The sequence below is a fragment of the Athene cunicularia genome, assembly GCF_003259725.1.
Source record: "Athene cunicularia isolate RWA chromosome 1 unlocalized genomic scaffold, athCun1 chr1_part1, whole genome shotgun sequence".
Taxonomy (NCBI): Eukaryota; Metazoa; Chordata; class Aves; order Strigiformes; family Strigidae; genus Athene; species Athene cunicularia.
The window spans coordinates 15,577,121-15,599,309 of record NW_020799091.1 but is presented as its reverse complement, the minus strand read 5'-3'; the positions used below and the strand labels follow the sequence as shown (position 1 = coordinate 15,599,309).

Genomic DNA, 22,189 nt, shown 5'->3' with positions numbered 1-22,189 from the left:
CTTTGGAGAGATTAAATAAACATCCTATTACAAAACCCACTGAAGTTTTTCACACTGATGTTTCTGAGCTTCAAATTGATTGAGAGAATAAATATCTTGGGAGGGGAAAAGGTGAAGAATGCTTTCATACATCTAACTGTGCTCAGAATTTACCATTACCTCAAAACTGCTCTTTTCAGTGCTGCAAGGCACTGAATACACCTAACTTAATTTAAGAGACACTAAACTCCCAGATCTAGCAAGACAGAGATTTTTCCACTATGGAGGAAGACGAAAAATGGCAAAAGGCAGTATAGTCAGGTCTGTGATGTTGTGTTGCTTGTGTGGGCGTGCCTGGAGGATGGCTTCATGGCTCCTGTGAACCTGTATCCCTTTTGACCCCAAGCAGGTAGCCCAGGTTAAACCCCTGAGTACTTTTGATGAACAGTGTCAGATTTGATTCTAGTTTTTGTTGAAGCTGAATTTGCAGTATTTGAACCTAATTTATGAAATATAATACTACTGAGTATGAGAAGGCCACAAACTGACCACTCTGCTTCTACCTGTGAGAGCTCCTAAGCACTGTCACCTTCATACCTACTTTCCAGCAGGAGACTTGGTGGTAGTCATCACTCTGAAATGTTAATTTCTGCACAACTGGCCACACCTGGAGTGTTATGAATTTCGTTCCCTTTCTGGTACATGACTTTCTGAATGCTGACACTGATTTTCAGATAATGTGTTTATTTGGGCCATCTCCTCACTTGATCTCAGTCAACAGAACTCCTTGAAGCTGATGATGCTAAGTTCATATATATATCAGTGGAGGATCCTGGTTTAGGATTTTTTTAGATGTTACATAATAATACTTTTAACTCATTTTTTTATTTGGGACCACAAAGGGTCAGTCTCTTTCGAAGAGATGTTTCTGGACTGTGTTCTACTATTTTTTATATCCCTCTGTTTTGTTTTTTTTTTCTAGGCTTTTGAAAAAGGAAGAAAATTTTATTTTTATTCCTCGTTCCCGTGAAGAGCTTCCAGAAAACTTTCCAAAGGAAATTCCTGGGATCTGTTACTTCCTCGAGGTCAGAAGTGGTCAGAAGCCGCCAAAAACGTCCATCACGTCTGCCAGAATGAGAAAGGTTTCTTACAACATTGGCACCATGTTCCTCCGGGAAACTAGCCTATGAGGCCTGCTGCAGATCAAAGACTCATCAAAAAAGCACAAGCCCAGAACTGGGTCATGACAGGGGAATTGGAGGTTCTTTCTATTTCACTGCCTTGTTCTGAACAAGCAGTAAAAGCTCCATGTAATGTCAGGCAATAATAATTTTAAAAGGTGGGTGACTGCTGTCAGTAAGCAAAGTGGAGATAGGGAAAAAAAATTAAACAACGTACTTCCACTTCCAGAGGAATTTGTTTCATAAACTTCAGTCTGGCCCCTCTATGACAAACAAAACCAAACCAAACAAAATAAAACCCCAGCTCTCAAATTAGAGGTTGGTTTTGTTTTGTGCAGAAAGGATCATGGTTCTCAGTAGATTTGCACCAGCTAAGCAGAATTGAGAGTCAGTTCTGATTATGCATTCCTACATTTAATGTGTTCTTCAGTAAGGTAATGATGTTTTTTAACTTTATGAACAAACATTTCATACATATACTGTACACCCGTTGTAACCTTCCTGGCAGGAGGAATTATAACTCAATACAAATATTGTAGGAATTTTACCTATTTTTATACATATTTCACTTTCTGGACAGTTACATTCCACATACTGTAAGCTGAGTGGGCTTAGATAGCTTTTCAGAAGAAGCTACTGTATATTTCATACATTCTACCTGTCAAACCTTATTGTTATACAAGTGGGAAGAAATAATTTTTTGACCTTTTTTGGCAACAAAAATACTGATATTTTACAGAAAAAAACCTTTGGTAAATCTCTTTACCTGATGTTTATGCTAAAGCTTTAGATGAGCATTGTCTTCTTATATAAAATAATGTTCAGTATTTGTCCTACAGTGCTATATGTCCAGTCCTTCCAGGACAATGCAAAGTGTAGAAGATCAATGTGTTGACAAACAGAAAAGTTCTGTTTAGCGGGGCTTGTTTGCCACTAAATTGTCGGCCAAACTGATTTTTGGTAGTACTCCTGGACTTAGAAAAAAACGATCTTGTGAAAACTTATTCTGAGGAATTCCAGCAGATGCTGGAAGCTCTCTGGAAACTGGTTTTCCACATTTTTTTAATAGGACTTGTGCTCCTACTCCAGTTTGATTATTGAAAATCCTGTTATTAATGATGCTCATCTGGAAATTTCCTCTGTTGCTGGATTGGTTCCCTGCTTTATCTAATGTAGACCAAAAAAAACACTGAAAAGGGGAGGGCAATACTTTCCCAGGTTTAATGCAAATGGCAGTTAAAGATTTAGATGAATCTATGTCAATTGAGAAAAAAAAAAAAAAGCCAATTCTTTGCTGTTAAAAATGAATATAGCTTTATTGTCTTCAATGAATCCAACTGAAACAAGATGTGGATCTGTCCCCACCTAGGAACGTTTTCAGGCATTGTTTATTTCTCAGGTTTTCCTTTTCAGTTTTCCTCTGCAGGTGTACTTCCTTTAGGGTCATACTGAAGTGGGACAATGTTCTTCTCTTGCAGATTGTTAGCTAACACTGGTGCAGTGATTTTGAAGTGGCTTAGCTTTACGTGGTCCTGATGAAAGATCACTGAAATCAAAGATAAGAATCTCAGCAGCACTAGGAGGCATGAGAAGCTCTTTATTTCTATAATCCAGACCAGAAATTAGAGTTCACTTACAGATTTAGTAGTAATAACTTGAGGCACATTTTGAAAATAAGTAAATAACTTTCACCACATGTCCAGGTTATCTGGTTAGATCTTTCTGTGGAGTGAATGACAGTGCTGCATTTCTCCCCTTTGACCGGTAGCCCATATTAGAGTGCAAACAAGTCTATGTGGCACCATTAGCCTGTGATAATGTGTTTCAGGCTTCCTTTCCATGAAGCCTTTCCAGATGAGAAAGGACTACCTTGAACCTGTACAGACTTCAGCATGTAGAGAACATCTGACCTTATTATGCAAGGGTGGTTTTTCTGCTTGGAGGGCAGATGCATGGGAATTAGCCCAGAAACTTACTTAAATGGAAGTTCTCTTGATTTCTAGAGGAATACTGATGTTAAAGATTTCTTCCATTGTTTATTAGAACATCCTTGGCATTGGAGGAGTTAATCTTTTATCTACCTTGATAAACAGCATCTGCAGCTCTACAGACTATCTGAAAAAAACCCTGTTTGAGCTCAAGGTTGCAGAATTTCCATCCAAACTACAGATCTGAGAATCTTCTGCATAGAATGACAAGTTTTAGCCTGTAGCCATTAGTTTGCACATACACAGGATGTAGCGTGCATTTTTTCTCCTGAGAACATCAGTGAGACATGCAAAAATTATAAATGGAGCAAAGTTCGTGTTTCACCACTGGAAGAGGAACATCACTTCCTAGCTAATAAAGCTGTGGTTTTGATGTCATTACTTAGTTCCCTAGAGTGAAAATTTTCCAAATAGCTATCGATAGACTGATATTTCATTCTGACTTCTCTGGCACATCCTCACTGCTCAGTAGGTTCTGATGTTAGAGTATCAATCTCTCTGGCCAAACTCTTTTTCTTTTCTCACCACCCACAGTCCTGTATGAAGAGAACAAACATAGAGGTTCAGACCAAAAGCTTGTGGCTTAATAACTTGTCTCGCACAGTTGCCAATAGGAAATGTTTAGGTTAATTCTGTGGCTGATCTTGGTAGATCTATGGAAATGTTTTCATGAGAAATGAAATGCTATTTCTACTAGCAAATTGCAGAAGCAATCTAAAAAAAGTTGAATCACCATCCTCATCCTCTCAGAGACTGTTTATTCTATAAGGAAATTTATAATCAGAGAGATCAGTGCAAAACCTGAAAATTGGTGTTGGCATCACCATGGAGACAATGACAGTGTTTGCAAATAAATCATCTAGCTCCCCAAATTAGAGTAGATTTACTGTATAAGAATATTCAGTCTCTGCTTTTTATAAGCTTGTGTAAAGGTAACATGTCCAGAACTTCAGCACTGATGGTAAGTTTTGTGTTACTTGTTTCTGTGTTATGACAAGGGAAGTTAATAAAAAAGTGTGGGTTCACTAGGGACATTTTTCCATCACAGTGTGAGAAGAATGTAAAACAGATTCTCAGCACTCTTGAACTTAGTAGTTGCATCTGCTGCCTTTAATATTAGGTTGCAAGTTTATTTTGTTGGACACCTTTATGAAGTGAAATGAAATTTATTTTCAAGGGTGATGCTGTGAAGTCAATTAGATGGTAGTCAGACTCAACATTTCTTCAACAACACTTTCCGTGATAAGGAAAACTTTCTCATTTGCCTGTCATTGTCTTAATAAATAAAAAGGTTCTCAGAATTTTTAAACCTTGGGATGATGAGGTTAGAGGTGCTGAAATGGATGCAGAAATCACATACTATGGTTGGAATTTTCTTCTAGTATTTTCCTTTCTATAAACCAGATGCTTTTGTTCTTCTGATTACGAATTTACATATCTGTGTTTCTTCACATAGCTGCAGGTAGCAACATCTGCTTTCTTGAGTTTGAAACAAAAGCACCCCCTCTGAAGATAGAGGAGATCTACCACATATTGCCTATACAAGGCAAAGAAAGGATGACGTGAAGACCCTAGCTGGGGTCATTGGTCTTTTTGCCACAAACTTGATCTGTGCAGCTTCTCTCTGCTCCAGGCTCAGAGGGACTAGAGACCATGGACTGACCACAGAGGCAGATCTAGTGGCCAACTTCTTGTACAAAAGTCATGTGGCCTAAGTAAACAGAGGCAACAGTCATTCCCCTAGAGCACTTTTTACAGATCTTGTGTCAGATTTTTCCATCTGCTTGAAGATCCCCATCACACAGGCTCTTTTGTGATTCATAGAGATCAGGAACTCAGAGCAAGAAGGAAATAGTGATGGAAATGGTAGAGTGGTGCATAACTTTTCTTCTACATCACTGGTAATATGTCATTCAAAGACAAAAGCCTCTGCATGGGAGAACTGCTGCTAAACCAGGACTCTCAAAGTGTGGTTTTCTTACAGGATCCCACAGGCTATTTCTTTTTTAATTCCAGAGAACCAATAGTCATTAACTGTGGTTGTGGTTTTGGCCTCACTGTTCGTTCCCACATCCAGTTTCATATCTGAGTCTGTTTGGAAAAGGCATTTTGGAGTCTGGAAGCATGCCTCTGCAAACAGAAAACCAAAGCTTTTAAAACCTTGGAAATCTTGTATGGGAATTGCCTGCTACAAGCTAAAAAATCCCTGTAGTTGAGTCATTAGCAGGTCCTGCTGCAGTTCACGTGTGGGCATATGCCATTTCACAGTGCTGTCTCCACGTGTGATTATGGTGTTCCCTACCAAGCCAACAGCAGTATCAGGTGCATAACTACCTTTTCTAGGTTTTGATTAACATCTTTAGTTTTTTTCTGTATAAAGCAAGCAGTGCAGAACCATGACATGCTGCATGCATTTAAAAGTATCATAGCGCTGCACTGAGGCTTAAACTCTGCTAACCAATTTCACATTGTGTATTTCTTCCTCTGAATAGATCCTTCTCCCAGATGATTTAAAAAGGAAGGAAAAAAAAAATACCACCCAAAACTGCAGTGTTGAATTGCAAATGAGTATGAAACCTGCATCAGTTGGTGGGGCAAGTTTAACTACTGGGCAGCTTTCAGATTCTTCAGCTGCCACAAGCTGTCACACTTGCATGCTTCATGCAAACTGTCCTGGCAGTCTGTAATCCAACAGCAGCATCACAAATTTACAGCATTTAGTGGGTTTTCCTCTTCCAGTCTCAGGCCACGACATCACCTCTGCTGAATACTCTGAGCTCACTGAGGACAGCATATTCCATGTCCTAATGCAGTCCCAGAGCTTCTGGCTTCATTTTTGGGTTCCAGTGATCTTTTTCAAAATTACACATGTGTAATATTTGAAATAGCAATATGCTTAAATTAGTAACAAAACAAGAAGCATAAAAAGCTTGTCAAACTCAGAAACAGTTGGTTCCCTTCCTTCAAGGTAATACATTATTCATAGCCCTTTACTAGGATTGAGGGTGCCAGTGACAGTAGAGGCTGTGGATGAATTGAAGATGCTGAGTGTGCAGGAGACTCAACAGGCAGAACTTGATCGGCTCCTGCTACTGTTCATCATTCCATCACCTTGCACACTATTTCCTGCTCTTAGTCAGACTTCTGCTCTTCAAAAGACCTCCACTTTCTTTCCTTTAGCGCTCTATGTGTGACATAAACAGTGAGTAATTCTTATTGTTCCTATTAATATATGTTGTTGACATGACTGCTTATATCTAAAGAATAACTGGCATTAAAGGGCTGATCTTACTCTGCAGCAAAGACAAAACTGCAACAGTGACATGGCAGGCACTCACATCCTTAGAGAGGGAAAAGACCACAGTGCAAGTTGTCACTGGTGGATTTGTGTGGAAAAGTCAGTACACTAACAGTCCATGGTATGTTTTTAACTTTCCCAAGTATTAAATTTATCCATACAGCTAGGAGTTAGTCCTTAATAATGTTATTAATTTACAATGCATGAGCAGCCTCACAACAAAAATCTGTAAACTGTTTAACTTCATCAGCTTGATCTTTTGTAGCTTGGCTATTAATCATGCATGAATGCAAGCAAAACAGTACAACTGGGGAATTTAACAATTCAGTCATAGGTGACAGACAGATCATTCACCTCTGCAGATGCTTACTTGTTCCTGTGGTTTAGAAAGGTTGACCCCCGGTTACCTGTGGTTCAGGTTAGTAACACTGTGTCACTATAGCAACAAAATGGTCTCCGAAAAACAGCATGAGGCATCTCAGTCTGCTTCCCTGTGGACTGTGGTTCATGTTGGAGAGGACAATACAGTAAGTGATGCAAAGGAGTAACTTTGCTGGCAGGTTTAACAAAAGAATCAGTGGAGGCAGATGTTAAACTCGCTGTTTGCTTCTGAGTTTTAGTTTCCAAAGGCAGAGTGAGGCTGAACATGTTTTATTTTGGACAAAAAAAGAAGACGCAGGTTTTCAGAGAAACAAGTCTCTTTCCTGCTTTATGGCTAACAGGGAGGCAGCAGAGTAAAAGTGCTTGCTTCTGCCTTCAGCTTTCTGGCCCGCTTTGGCTTTAGCATTCCAAGAATCATGCTTCTGCTGAAGACTGGGGGACAGGTAAGTGTTTCAGTCACTGCTCTAGACACAGCATGAGGCTGCCTAAATCCCTGAGTGTGCTTAACTTTCTCAGTGACCACAGATGGCAAACTTTGCCTAGACATCTATTTTTTAAGATAGCCAAAATAAGTGAGATTGATCCCACTGAATTAAGCTTTTTCCAGCCCAAGTGCTGTGTCTCAGATATTTTAGTCTTGCTGTTTTTCACAGTTTTGCATTGGCCAAAATAAATTTAATCAAACTAAATTGCAGAGGGATAGATAATCATAATCTGGTATAAATAAAGGTTTGTTACGGTAGCCGTGGTGACTGTCAAGAACAGGGGCTGCTACAGTTTTGGAAAGCTCTTCCTTCTGATGTCTGAACCCTAAAGTCAGCACTGCCAGTCACAACTCCTCAATACCATTAGGACTCTGATCTAGAAAAGTTTTGAGCTTTGAGCTCCTAGTCCACTTATTCAAACCCTCTGTGCCACCTTCACCTGAACTCTATGTCAGAATGCCTACTTAAACCTTGTTAGTTATGCTGTAGTAAAAGATGATAATAAAATATATAAAGAGCAGAGAGATAGTTACTAGGGTATTATTAATATACATTTTTTGTTCTTCTGTGAGTTTGTGGGCCTAAAATTAACTTTCCATTAGCAGAAGGTCTCACATTGAGCTACTTGTTATCTAGATAATTATTCCCTAGCAATATTCTCTAAGGACTACTCTTGAAGCAATAAGTAAAGCCATGCTAATCTGTTCTGTGTAGATTCTTGTACAACACCCATCACCTTAACAAACCACCTTTTAACAGAACATTAAATAGCAGAATAACACCCTGTATTGTTTATTTTTCCATCATCTTCCCCTGGGGAGAAGATTATGTAGTGGAATCATTTGATTTTGTGAGGTGGTGTCTTTTTGTTAGTTTTCTAAAAATACATGTTGCTACTTGCTTAAATAAGGAAGAGCAAAGTCAGAGCTATAGACCAGGATTAGAAAAGAGTTTTAGTTGTAAACAAAGTATTTTAAAGAATGCTCACAGAGTAAGACTTGTTTCCCATCCTAGAAACAACAGAAGGGGTAATATGTCTAAGATATACCCAGGAATTATAAATATGAGCAATAAACCGAGCAGGTATATATAATGGATATCTTCTGCTTTATACACAACAGTAGATAGATGCTAAAGCTGATTAGTACCCAGAGAGGAGGAATACTGTTCAATCTGTTTTGGCATTTGTTTATTACCAGTATACCTCTAAGGTATTATTTTTTTCCTTCCCTAATGAGACTGGAACATACTGTTAAATCATTATCAGAGTTTCTGAACTTACTGCAGAGGAACATGGTTAGGAATGCATAACTATCAAGGGGAGTTTTTTAAAAGTGAGCTGTTGCTCAAGAGAACAAATAACGTGGTAAAGTTAAAAGAGGTATGGACAGGTGTATTTATTTTAAAAGTTCAAATGGCATTTCTGGTTGGTTGAAATCATTCCAAAACTGTACACTTAAAGCACAGCTGCCTGGTTCAGGGTATTTGAATTTGCAAAGAAGGAGGAGGTAAAATTTTCAAAATCATGTAAGGGACATACTTCTAAATCCCATTTTTTCTGCTTAAACACGACTTCTTTCTGAAGATTGAACCGGACTTTGAGGTTCAATCCTGAGGTTCTGAATGACTAATTAAATTTTGAATATGTGAGCTATAAATTCATATAACTTATGTTCCTTTGAAATGTTGTTCATAATGGTATGTGAAAGGAAATTCTGAATGTCCAACCAGCAGCAAAGGTGCATTTTTCTCATGATAACTTGTACTGGATGATGAAATGTGGCATTGTTTCTAATCTATGCAGGTTTTTACACCATTTTTCAAGGTGATGCTCCCAGATGTGTGGCTGTGAGCATATGAATGTTCTGCTCTTCAGTGGGGATGAGGCTCGTTAACAACCTTTGTAATGTTCTGAGGGATCCTAAGGGAGAAAGCACTGCCCAGCCAACTCCTCCATCCATTTAGCTCCGTCTACTGAGGGACTGTGAAGCTGAGTCCAAGATCTACTTTCTCATTACATCTCTAAATCAAGTCCCACATGCTTGCCAGTGTTTAGGTGTGTAAGCATTCATCTCTGGAAACTTCCCACAGGTCCTGTAAGTGTATAGGTAAGAGGTTGACAGAGGGGAAGCATCTGAAGAGGGTGAAGTATGTGTGTAGGAGAGAGCTGCTGTGTATAGATGTGCTTTCATGTATTTGGAAGTTGGATGACCCACAGAGTATTCTGGGTATGATAAAAAATGCAAGTGTTGTATATAATGTCATGAACTCTCAAGGTGTTAGGATGAGTTTTAGAGTCCATAATCCTTAGAGTTTTAGTGGAATTGCATGAGAAAAGCACTATTTTTGGAAGAGGGAAAGATGCTTTGTATTTTAAATAAGAGTTGAATCTCTAGTTGCACAGAAAAAGTATGGGGGGAAAAGAAAGTCTCGAGAAATTCTGAATGCCAAATGCAAACAAGAATGTCCCACTTTTTTGTATCATTTGACTTTTCTGGAGGTAGGACTCAGAATTCATCTATGAGTTTTGTTACTGAATGCAAAAACTAGATGTGAAACAGTACAAGTGAGGTACTTTGCCAACTGGTAGAAATCTGGAGATGACAGTAAGAATGCCTTTTTTAAAGTATGTAGGGGTACGGTACTTAAATGTTTGCACTTTAAAAAATGGAAGCTGTTCTGCTTTATAAGTAAATACTGTTTAGAAATGTCTAGACTGAAAGAAAGCTCGCAAGACTTGTATCATAACAAAAAGATACAAAGTCTATGACATAACCTAGGGTTCACACCATTCCTTAGGAACAGTGCTATATATGGAGTTTTCAAAAGCACATTGAACCTACAGTTGTTTATAGTTAATTTCAAAGAGAACAGTATTTCATCAAGCACCTTCTGCAAAATGCCAAGCAGATCATGTTAGGTGAAGCCTAGATTTAACTCATTTGCTTTAGAGTGTATCAAGGGATACACGGCATCCCAAGCAAGGCTTTAAATGCACTTCCTAACATGTGTCAACATTGTGCCTTTTACTGAAGTCTAAACAAAGCCCAGCCTAGACAAAATTCCCATCCCAATTTATATTTCCTCACTAGAAAATTAGCACTTCACTAAGTTGCAGCCATTAATGTCTTTGATGCTGGAATATTGCTTATTATTCTTATGTCTCACACTGCCAAGTTGCATTGGGGCCCATTACACTCTAGAGCACCAAGGGTTTGGGGAACTGCTTTAAGATTAAGTGAAATTCAGCTAGCATAGATTTAGGTATTTAAAAATTATGTCTGACCTGAGCTAGTCAGGTCAGCTCCCTCTACAGTCGGTGCAGACATCCTGGCATCTCAAAGAATGGTTGTTCCTGGAGAAAGTGTTAAGGAGGAGATAAACCAATGCCTTAGATGTGCTTTTCTCTTTCTCCCCAGTGACTGCAGTGTTGAGGTGGAGGACTAGGTCAGATTAGCTGCCATATTGTAGGTGAGATGAATTCCAGTGTTGATAAGAATGAGAGGATCTAATAAGATAGAACAGCAAATGTACATGGAGAGAAACACATAATTGGCAAGGGCCAGGCTCCAAACAGGGATACAAAGGGTTGTAGTGGTAAAATTATTAATATTTAAGATTTGAGAGTTTGGGCTAGAAAGCTTCTCATAATTAAAAAAACATTCCTTTCAACTACAAGGTAGCAATCTCTGATTGTTTCCAACTCCCTACTTCTGATCCAAGATAGTGCTGGTGTGCCACTCCTGTAGGCTCTACCAAGAGCCATCTCTCCATATGTCATGTTATCTACTGTTTGATTCCTTCTTAGAATAGTGGCAGTTAGCAAGCTACTTAAGGAGTCCATCCCTCTGAGGAATGGATATGTGATTTTCCTAACATTGAAATTATCATTCTTCTTCTCCTATTTCTTTTTTTCTGAAGCAGTATATAGGTTGGTCTCTGTAATCACTTGGGAAAGAACAGGGGAACAGAGAGTGAGATGCTGGCCGAATGTTCTCTCTCTACAACCATAGTTGCTACATCTTCTGTCTGACCTGTCCTAAATTGTGTTGTTACATACTTGGAGTACCCAGATTCTCTGACAGGATCTTGGGTTGGGCTCTGAACCAGAGGCAAGTGGGAAGGACAAGGGCTGCCACTCTGGTATACTGCTCCTGTACTTCTCTCTTCTGTTTGCAGTTGCTCTTCTGATCCTTTGACAGCATCTGTGGCAATTTTCACCGCAGTCATGGTTAGGGAGGCCGTGGGAAAGTTCTTGGGAAGAAGCAATAGTATGCAGTCCTCCACACTGTGAGCTGTCACTCTCTCCAGAGAAAAGGAATTAGAAATAGTATTGGCCTCAAGAGCTGAGAAGACTTACAGATTTTCCATGTACAGTAAACAGTTTCTATAATTACCAGACAAACAAAACAGTGAGGCAAAGTTGTGCAGCAGGGGCATCCCGTCTCATACACACTGCTGTGATAATGAAATCCAAACCCTGTGGAATTTTAGGCACATTATTCTCACTTGCTTTAAAGGTCAGCGAAGAAGCTAATTTCTCAGATGGGCTCATAGCTCTGACACAATGGAACACTAGACATTTCTTCCAACAAATTGCAGTTGTCAGAGAAACTGGATTAGTAGCTCATGGAGCTAAAAAGACATTATGCGCTTGGCAGAGAAGGATGAATACAGTAACAGAGGTGAAGGTATATCAAAATACTATAACATCTGGAGAAAAAAGTAACAAAAAAGTACTCAAAGCAAGTTACCCATAAAATTACAATAAAAAATAATCTGAATTACCAACTGGAAGAATGAGAGGGTTTAGTCTTGATTCTGTTTTATTCATCTTCCAAATCAGCCTTACAGTTGCTGGTGTATCAGCTGAATCAGTTTGGCCACAGTCTTTTCAAAGTCATGTACCTCACGTTAGGCAATGTAAGTCATGATGTTAAAGACATTATTTGAATACTGAAAAAAGAACAGTCTTTGGCCTAACGTTTTTATCTTCTTTGCATTGGAGAGACTTACTGAACTGAAAAATAAAAACTAAACTCCCAAAGCCCAATAAGAGATCTACAGTCAAGGCAACATTCCAAACCTCAGCACATCTTTACTAAAAAGTGGATAATTATTTTTCATTATATCAAACATTTGCATTTTAAAGAATTCTCTTTTAAGGCATGATTTTTCAAATTTGTATTACTCCTTTCTTGGACTGAAACAAAAACCCCAGAACACTTACTCATTCTTGTTCACTTATTTATTTTCTGTAGCAGAGCAATTTCACCATACTGTGTATGACCCTGCAGGAGCAACAGTCCACTTCAGATATGGAGCCTCAGCCTGTCTGGTCAAGGTGAAAAGTTCTGCAAGATGCAGGTTGGGTCTCAGCTGAACACAGGGCTGGCAGTAGTCGCATGAAGTTTGTACTGTGACTTAAGTAATTCTTTTTACTTTTATATTCAGAAGCAGACCTATGTATAGCTCAGCAATAATCTTCACTACTTTATTTAGAAATTCTTTCTGTAGTATGTGTCTTTTCTGCACATCTTCTATAAAATCTCTGCATTTCAGATCTGAGGCATTGACAAGTATAGGGTATAAATAATAACATGTCAGCAAATCAAATCACTGTGAACAGTATTTGCAAAGTATTTATGCACTTTGTCTTTTAGATGTCTTACAAGCTAGAGTCCTTTTTGCAAATTCTAAGAGAGGTCAAGAGTAATCTTGATTTTGGGATTTAATTAGCATCAGTACAGTTTTCTGGCATTCACTGGATACCATTATTACTGCAGTGTTAAGGTTCAGCTGTGAAATAGAAATGTCAGGATAAATAGCACCAGCAGTTATCTGCATTGCACATCCTACACATGAGGTACTCATTTCATGGCATACTTTGTATTCTATAGAACATAATATAACTGGTTAAATATGTAGAAAAAATAGTTAGCAGTAAAAAAATACAAAATATGTGGACACTGCTGTGTCTGATAAAGTCTTGAGGTATTATGGATGTATTATCACCTACTCTTGCAATTGCTCTGAACCAAACCATGCATCTTTGGCATCCAACCTTACTTTGGTGAGAGGCATAGTCATCATCATCCCTTTATTTATTAAAACTCAGTTACATTAGAGCCCAGAGATTACTAACACAGAAATTTTTCAGCCAAGTACTCTAAGAGGACTATTTTTTCTGAATATGGTGGGCTCCACTGCTATGACTGACTTTATATCCCTTCTTGATTTGACTTTAACCTTTCCCAGTTTACTGGAATTCTACAGTTCCATTTTCCAGGGTTCCACAGTGTTTTGAAGAGACTGTATATAGTCTGGTTTTGCAACCCACTGGTGCAACACACGAATGTTAAACTGTTTCAGATCACCATTCTGGAGAGACCGACCAGTGTTTCACAGCCGCAGATAATCTCTTTATGCCACTTCGCTCTGCCCCTATGGCTGACTTCAGAGAAGGAACTGAATGCTACTAAAAATCTTCTGGTGGTTTATATTTGTTTTAGTGGGATAAATTCAGGGTTAGGAGAAACTTGCAAAACAAGCTAGTAGTATTGGCATGAACTTCACAGCCTGAGCCCATCAAGTCATAGTTCAGTCTCTTCCAAAAGCCTTTGAGAACAAATTGAACTTTGCATGGAATATCTCGTCTAGAAGAACTGATAACAATTTTCCGGTTGTCTGTCACTGTGATCTCAACTCTCTCGTTTGATGAAAAACCCATGAAATTTGGGAAACAATGAATGGAAAATCTCATACTTACGATACTTGTTTAAACTTTTCTTCAAGGAGCCTGATGCAATTCTGAAATCAGTGATTTAACTGGTAATTCATTCAGACTCATCTTCATTTCCTCTGCAGGTAACTCTAGAGGATGATTAATCTTTGATGCCTTAGAGTTTTATCTTTCGACTTTTCCCTTTCATTTTGGTGTTGCCAAAATAAAATCTGAGGGCTAATTCCTATCTAAAATGGTCACAAACAGCTCCAATAACAGGGCCAGATGTATGTGAAGGTAAATTGTAGGTATGAGTAAAATACTTGGATTATAGTAGGAAGATGGGTTTCACCTGAGTTCATGATTATCATCTCCTCAGTTTTAGCAGTGGGAACTTTTAGTAATAGTTATGAGCCACATATTAGTGGTCTGTCATTTATTGAGAGCAGAATAAAGGGAAGGAGCAATTCAGTGCAGTTTTAATCTCAACTTTATGAATGCTGAGACTTGCTGCTTGCCCTGTTTCAAACTTCTCTGTTTTGCAAGCTGGAAACAAATGTTTGGTACTTGTAAAATGTCAGAAAAGTCTGGACAAAAAGTCTGCACTCCTGTGGAAATGGACCAGTCTTCCCTGGGTGCAAATGCTTTTTGTGTAATTCCGTAATGCTGTTTTAGTGTGGCCTGTAAAGCTTCTCTGGAGACTTGTACAAGCATTCTGCACTAAGTAACCAGATTACAACCTTGCACTATCAACAAAGGATGCTTAGCATTAAAATAATACTGAATGCCATTAAATAATACTAGAGCTCTATCAGGGTTTAGAGCACTGTGATGTTTGTGAACTGAAGCAGTCTGTATAAAACTTCACAGGTACAAGGATAATCAAATTAATGACAGTATTTCCATTTTACTAATATGCAGAGAAGGTAAGGCAGTGTCCCTAGACATTTCTGTCAATTTAAAGATGAAGAGATTAATTTTAGTGCTATTTGGATCTGAACATTATTTTAAAACAACAGCCTTCATTCTACTGAGAACGAATGTGGCAGGTTAGAAGTTGTACTGTGAGCTAGCATGGACAGAAATGTTCAGCAAAGCACATAAGCCAAGAACTTCCCACACTGAAACCAAGGGAGCAATTGCAGATTCAAGTCTGGTTATTTGTCCTAGCTGTTCAGCAAAGGAATCCACCTGCCAACAGAAGCAGAGTTCATACAAACTATCACATGCTGCATTTCAGTTTTTTTATTGGGATACATTTGGCAGTCTTAGCGGTCTGTAAGTTACAGTAAGTACCTCTGGTTGAAAATTACTATTTCAGTTATGATTGCTTCCCCAAACCAACTGAATTTATTACTAACCAAAGACTTAACTACTTGAAAACAAAACAGTAAAGTTTGGTTCTGTCGTTTATGTCTTTGAGTGCGAGCAGTTGAAGTGCATAATATATGTACTAACCAGGCCTGCATTGTGTCATTGAGCAAATTATTCAAGGCTGCAGCACTAGTATAACACAGCAGAATTTAGTATTAATCCCTTTGTGGGAACATGAGTCTATGTAATAAATCGATGTGCCATATGTGTAGGCCATGGGAAAATTGTGTGTGCAGTGAACTACATATGGTCTTAAAAGCTTTAACATTTGTACTGCTCTTCCTATAACAGAATGTATATCTTGATAGCTGTGACCCTATGAGCTTCTGAAAAAAAATGTAATCTAAAGTTTATTCTTCTTGTTTTAAAGTCACTATTCTGTGAGTTACTGTTTACACAGGCCTCCATACAGCAAGGGATTTTTCTCCATGTGTTGCTGGGAAGTGGAAAAGCAGATTCTATCTGTAAATCTTGCATGCTAGGGAGATCAGTGAATGCCTTTCCTGAGTCTCCTACTGATAAGCTGCTGCTTTTTTCTATCAAATGCAAACAGTGCCAATAGCCTGGACCTTCTTTAGAAGACACAAGTCATTTGTTAAACAGCCTTGTTGTGTTCAGCTTCTATTAATTTTCACTTTCTGCCTCCTTTCGAGTAGGCTTTGGATGATGGGATTCTGTCAAAGTCTAACTGAGAGCAAACAGTTTGCCTTTTTTACCCTTTCCTTTTCCAGAGCCACTGAAGGCCTCAAACAAGAAGAAGAAACTTTACAAAACTCATGCAGGCATGTTATTAACAAATAGCAAAAGGATAAAACAGCCTTCTAAGAGTACTCCAAATTATCTTTCAATGGCATGCCTGCACTGCATTGTGACTTGACATCTTGCTTTTATAGTGTGACCTGCTATAATGGTGTTTGTTACAATGAGGTCCTTTTAGTTTGTCCTAAAAGATTTTACTTGTTTGTCACCATATTAGAAACATAAGGTACACTCTGTAAGAAAAGCAATATACAATATACTATACATCACCTATTTCAATGCCTCTAGTTTTAGGCTAGTACTCATATAAATGTTTATAATCAAAATACAAGTTTTATTGTTCTTCACAGGACCATGCAAAGAAGTTTTGCCTTGTCTAAATACTAACAGTTGTCTGAATACTAACAGTAACATTTCTATTCAACAAATACTATTTTCTCATGCTTCTTGTTAACTTGTGGTGGGCTCCATCCTGCTCTGATTCCCCATTAACACTTTTGAAAGGGAAACGTAATGAGCTATTTCAGTGCATGACCATTGCGCAGTACCTGATTCATAAAGATAAATAGATCCAAAGTCTCATTTATGAGTTGTTAGTGATCAACAAAACAACAAAAACCCTTTGAAGTTCAGCTGAGTAAGTTCTGAAGATCTTGCATTGTTTATTAAGTTTTGCAAAGTTCCTTGAGTCATTATAACAGACATATTTGATGAAGCCTTTGTTACAGACACTGGCACCAGCCTTTGCCAAAAATTGTTCTAATTTCTGCTTCCCATTTTATCTGGAAGTTTACTGTAATGGAGAAATTATCTGGATTTAAAAAAAAAAATAAAAATCATACAGGTTTCCTTCAAGACAGTTCTCACTTTATTTGACCTAGTCCTCTGATAGATAGCCTGTATTAATATTTTTTTTTTCATATTTGTAACACGATATCCAGAAAAAAATGTTTCTCCAGAGAAACTTCACTGGAGAACATTTTGTTCCTGATTGTGACCAAGACACCTCTATTTCAGAGCTAAGTCACTTAAGAGGTGATCAAAAATGACAGAATATTAAGAGAAATCCAGAAATTTTACTCCCAAGAAATGCATGGGAGTTGGCTAAAAATAGTGGTACAATAGGGAAGTTAAGTTCTTTTTTTTTCTCATTAAACTTCACTGATACACATACCAGTTGCTCATAAAATATTTGTTCCCTCCCATTCTCTCATTTGAAGCCAATAGAGCTTCAAAGCAAAAAGTTACCTGGTTACTTTGTCTGAGTTAGTAAATGCAGTCCAGCTGCCAAGCCCGTCCAGACTGACTTTCATTGCCACAGACGTAGCTAAGTCACCTGAAGTCATTGACAGAACTTGATTTTCTAAGCACTGCAACAACATGCTATGAAATGTACCAGTTCGGTTACACTACTGGGTCCTCAAGATACACCATCCAGACTGTAGTGTTCTCCCATCATTTAAAAAGGCAGAAGAATACTTTAGACTGTGTCTTTACATTATTTGAGTTTTAGTGTGTGAAGACTGCATCTGTTGCAGACTTGCTTCCTCATGAAAGAGTAGCTGGCTTATCTTTTGTGATACCTTTTGTGTCTAATTGTCTGGGATTTTTTGATATGTCTTCAACCATGTCGATAGCTTTGACTGGGCTGCACAGTATCTAGAAATCCTGGATAAAAGGCCACAATAAATGTGTAGAACAATTCTGTATCTCAGGTGAGAAGAGTTTTCTATGGTTGTGTTGGGCTTTCTGCTAGGGGCAGACCAACTTTGCAAGTGCGCTGGACTCATGCTGTAGAATTGGTGTGTACAGGCACAACACACGCTGACACAGTGCTCAGCTAGTGCAGACACATGGTCATGCGCTCCAGTCTGGCAACTCCTGAGGAAAAGCAAGGAAGTTGTAACATTTGGAATTTCAGATGTTGGCAGTACAACATGATTTGTACCACCTACTCTCTCTTGTGTCATGAAAACTATCTGGAACAATAAGAAAAGAAGGAAAGAAAAAAAGCCAAAATGAGGGGGATTGTGAGGTAGAGTTCACTTATCAAACTTCATGTTCTCTTAAACCTCCTTCTTTGCCATCCCCACATGATGAACTAACACCATTCAAATACAGTGGTCAGTGTTGATCATCCATCTCATAGGAGTTGTATCTGAGTTTCCATAGGTAAATTTTATACTGAGTATCTAGAATACTGCCAGGGGGCAGGAGGTGATTGTCCTTTTTAATAACCACTGTTTAAAGATTCATTGCTGAATTCAATACCCAAATACCCTGTTGGGACTTGGCAAGTAGGGTTCACTTTCCAGCAAGGTTTTGTGGTAGGAACTTTGAATGTAGCTATGAATCAGAACGGATCTGTGGCAGTCCCAAGCTTTCACAAATAAAGTAGATAATTGCAGCATGGTCGATATCTTGGTCAGTACTGCCACGTCAGAAACCTGGTGTTCTGAACAACTGCAGGCTTCCTACCTCCTGGTAACCCTTGCAAAACAAAACCATGTGACTCCTATTATACCTAACAGGAGTCCTTGTTCCGACTAAAGTCTTCAAAGAGCATTGAAACCATATCCTACACTCCTTGCTGTACAAAACCATCCGTGGTCAGTTTCTGCAAGTGTTACATTTGCTGGGTAACACTCAGTCCGTAAACAGGACGTCGACATAAAACACATTCCACGGAGGAACAAGACGGCACTTTCCCCTGACCTGCATTTAGATTTAAAGCTTAGTTACATGGGCCATTTAGGCTGCAGTCCTGCATGTGCTCAGGTGAACAGGTAACTTAAAGGACACAGGGGCCTCGTGCAAAGTGTGCTTTGGCCAGGCCACCTGCAAACGTTGTGAGCAAGGATGGTGGGACTGTGGCCATACCTCATCGAGTGGTTGTAGATGGGAGTGGCACACCCAGTATCTAATGCAGCATTTCAGATATCTAAGGACTAATTTTTCCATGCATTCGACACACATTCCGATGTATTTTATGAATCAGGTCTGTGATCAGTGTTTTCAACAACTTGTTTGCTGCGGTTTCATGGGGTTACTATCTCTTCGGTTTGCAATGTAAATGATGTTGTACATCTGCTATTTTATGATACAAATGCCATATGAATTGCTTATTTTTAAAATGTTATAGCTCTGTTATGGTTTATTTACAATGCCATCTTACAGTATTGGTTTAATATACAATGTATCTGTATGGCATGAATTAAATTGCTTCTATTTTACAACATCAAATATTTTATTTTTGTTTTCTAAAATGAATACATTTCATCCTATGCAGTTTCATAAATGTTTCTTAAGTGGCTCATTATGCCTGGAAATATAGCTTCCTCTCCAGTAGTGCAGGCTTAAAAACCAGTATTCCTGATCAAAACCATCAGATATATCATCTAGGAATTTTGGATTAGAAATATATGTACAAATATGTAAGCATTTATAGGTAATCAGAACATCTAATATATCTTCCTTGCTTTTCATGTAATGATACATTTTAATCATTTTGTATACTTTTTATTTGTAATTATTTGTGAGTCATACACAGTGTAAATAACATATTTCATTATGCAAGATTTATAGGTATTCAAGATTTAAAAAAAAAAGTTGAATTTGTATATTAAAAGAAATTGACAGTAGATTGGAATGACATAAAGTGGTGATTACTATGTTCTATTTATACTGTTCATTTCCAAATGGTCCATTAAAAAACCCACAACATTTCATTTGCCCTTTAATGTCCAACCAGTTATTTATGGTATATTTACATCAATAAATCATGCAAAAGACTATTAAAATTAATGATGAATCATTGAAATTTTCCCTTTTTCTGTTGACAACTTACCTATGGAGAGCGGAATTAAAATATACTAAAACACAGTTCAGTGGAAACAGTCAACAAAAATCAGTGAAGATAGTTGTGTAAAAGAACCTGTTTTCACTCCTAGCTCTCAAACCTCACCTTATACCACAAATCAAAATGTACTGTTGAACAATAAACTAGTAAAATATGTTAGAACAAAATGCTAGATGCTTAAATACACATTGTGTATATCCCTTGATATGTAAGCTTTGGTTTTCATGGACATTGCCATGTAAAAACCTTCCTGAAGCCTTTGTTCCTGACTGAACTTTTGGAGTTTTGAGGCAGAGCTGCTTAAGAAATTTAACGGAAAGAAAATATCTGGTTTGGGTGATACTATAATGGTTAATTTCTTCCAGTAATTGTTCAGTTCATTCTGTAGAACAGCAGAGCAGAACCAGATTTCAGTCCTGGAGAACAGAGTTAGAAAATGGGTGACATTACAATGAAATATCAACACTAGCTCATTTCTACCAACGCAAGAACAAAGGAAGCTGACATGCTGTAACGTCATCAGCTGTAAAATGCTGCTTGTGTTGCTCACTTTTTCATTCCTTCTTCACCTTTTTTATGTCCCCAACTGAGAATATGATTCATTCTGCTCTGCTATTTTATACAGAAGACCATTAACTAGAATTGGTTGCAATATTTTTCTGTGGAATGAGTTACTGGGAGAAAATGGAATTTCAATTAATTCACAATGTTGGCAAGGGAGTTTGGTTCTGACATTTCAGTACAGAATGCGCTTGACTTTTATGGGGCTAAAGCTAAGGAAGGCCTAACCCATCCTAAAATTTCACGGATTTTTGCCCTTGCCACAGCTAGCTTTAAGCCTGGTGAACATTTTCCAAGAAAGAGACTGATAATTTGCCTATTCTTGTCTTCAGAATTATTCCAGAAAATTATTCAAGTATGGTTAAATGGGAATTTGAGTAACTCTGGTATGTGGGAGTCAGTTCTGGTCCACAATAGATTTAGGAATACTGTGTGTCGACCAAGAACTTTTGATAAAGACAGTTCTCAGAGTCTTTTTAGCTAGGAGAGTTACTCTTCTATTAACATAACACTGCATTTTGAAATCTCACTTTGTCCAATAAAGCTCATTTATGTGACTCTATAAATGTAAGGAATGCCTTCAGTGTAATGCCCATATGCAGTCCAGATAATTCCAGCACAGAAGGATATAATAGGAATAAAAAAAGGTATAGACAAGGACAACAATTATGAAAGCTGTCGCATATCTTCCAGTAATTAAATAGGAAAGAATTACCCACGTTTGAAAAGACATGACTATGATAAAGATCTCTGAATACTATGGTGAAAGGGGATAGAAAATGATTATTATGTGTTTCTTACAATGCCAGAATTAGAGGGCATTTAATGAGGTTATGGGCAGTACATTAAAACAAGCAATGCAGGAGAAAGTACTTTTTTTCATAGAGTGTGTAATCAAATTGTGGGTCTCGGTGCCAACAGAACATTTCAGAGACTAAAATAGAAGCAATTAGAAAAGCTGATGGAGGATAGATTCATCAGCTGATTTTATACATGTTGAACTGCGTGCTACTATCAGCTCAGGAAGCCACTCATTCTTTGTTGCAGAGGTCTGGGAGAGTGTACCAGCCAGAGGTCTCGTAATACTTTTTTATGCTCTCCCTCATGTGACATTCCCTATGGGTAGAGGGACCTTTCAAGAAAAAAGTCTGTGTTTATATTCTTATATGGGAGACACTGGAAGAAGAGAGTCCAGGATGATCTGCAGGCTGAGGGAAGAATGGGAGGAAGATAACTGGAAAGTCATACCAGCATCAGCATGAGATACTGTAATGCACTGGAAACTTATTGTTAATACACAGACTAGACATCAGAGTTGGTCTAGGGGAAAAGAGGTGGGCTATCTTCCGGAAGAAAGGATACAAGGTAAGGATTTTAGACTGAAAAGGGTATTGGCTGGAGCAGGAAAGGGCATCTGGTGATTCTTCATCAGGGGACAAATCAAAAAGGTAGATGTCTGCTGAAATGTCCCAACACAGGGAAGTTTCATGTGATCTGGCACAGAACTTTCCCTATTCCTAGGAAAAAAAGAACATATGAACCAATGAAATAAATGAAGACCCAACAATGGGCCAAGATTAGTGTTGCAAGGAACGCTTGG

At 38.2% G+C, this 22,189-nt stretch overlaps 1 protein-coding gene across 1 annotated transcript in view; it reads left to right on the top strand.

The window, feature by feature from the left end:
- Positions 1 to 19,880, top strand: part of GUCY1A2 (guanylate cyclase 1 soluble subunit alpha 2) — a 177,551-nt gene extending 157,671 nt beyond the window's left edge. Inside the window, exon 8 of the mRNA XM_026856787.1 lies at positions 962 to 19,880. Within this exon, the coding sequence (XP_026712588.1) occupies positions 962 to 1,169 (208 nt within the window). The 3' untranslated portion in view covers positions 1,170 to 19,880. The remainder of the gene's footprint in view (positions 1 to 961) is intronic.
- Positions 19,881 to 22,189: the final 2,309 nt, after the last annotated feature.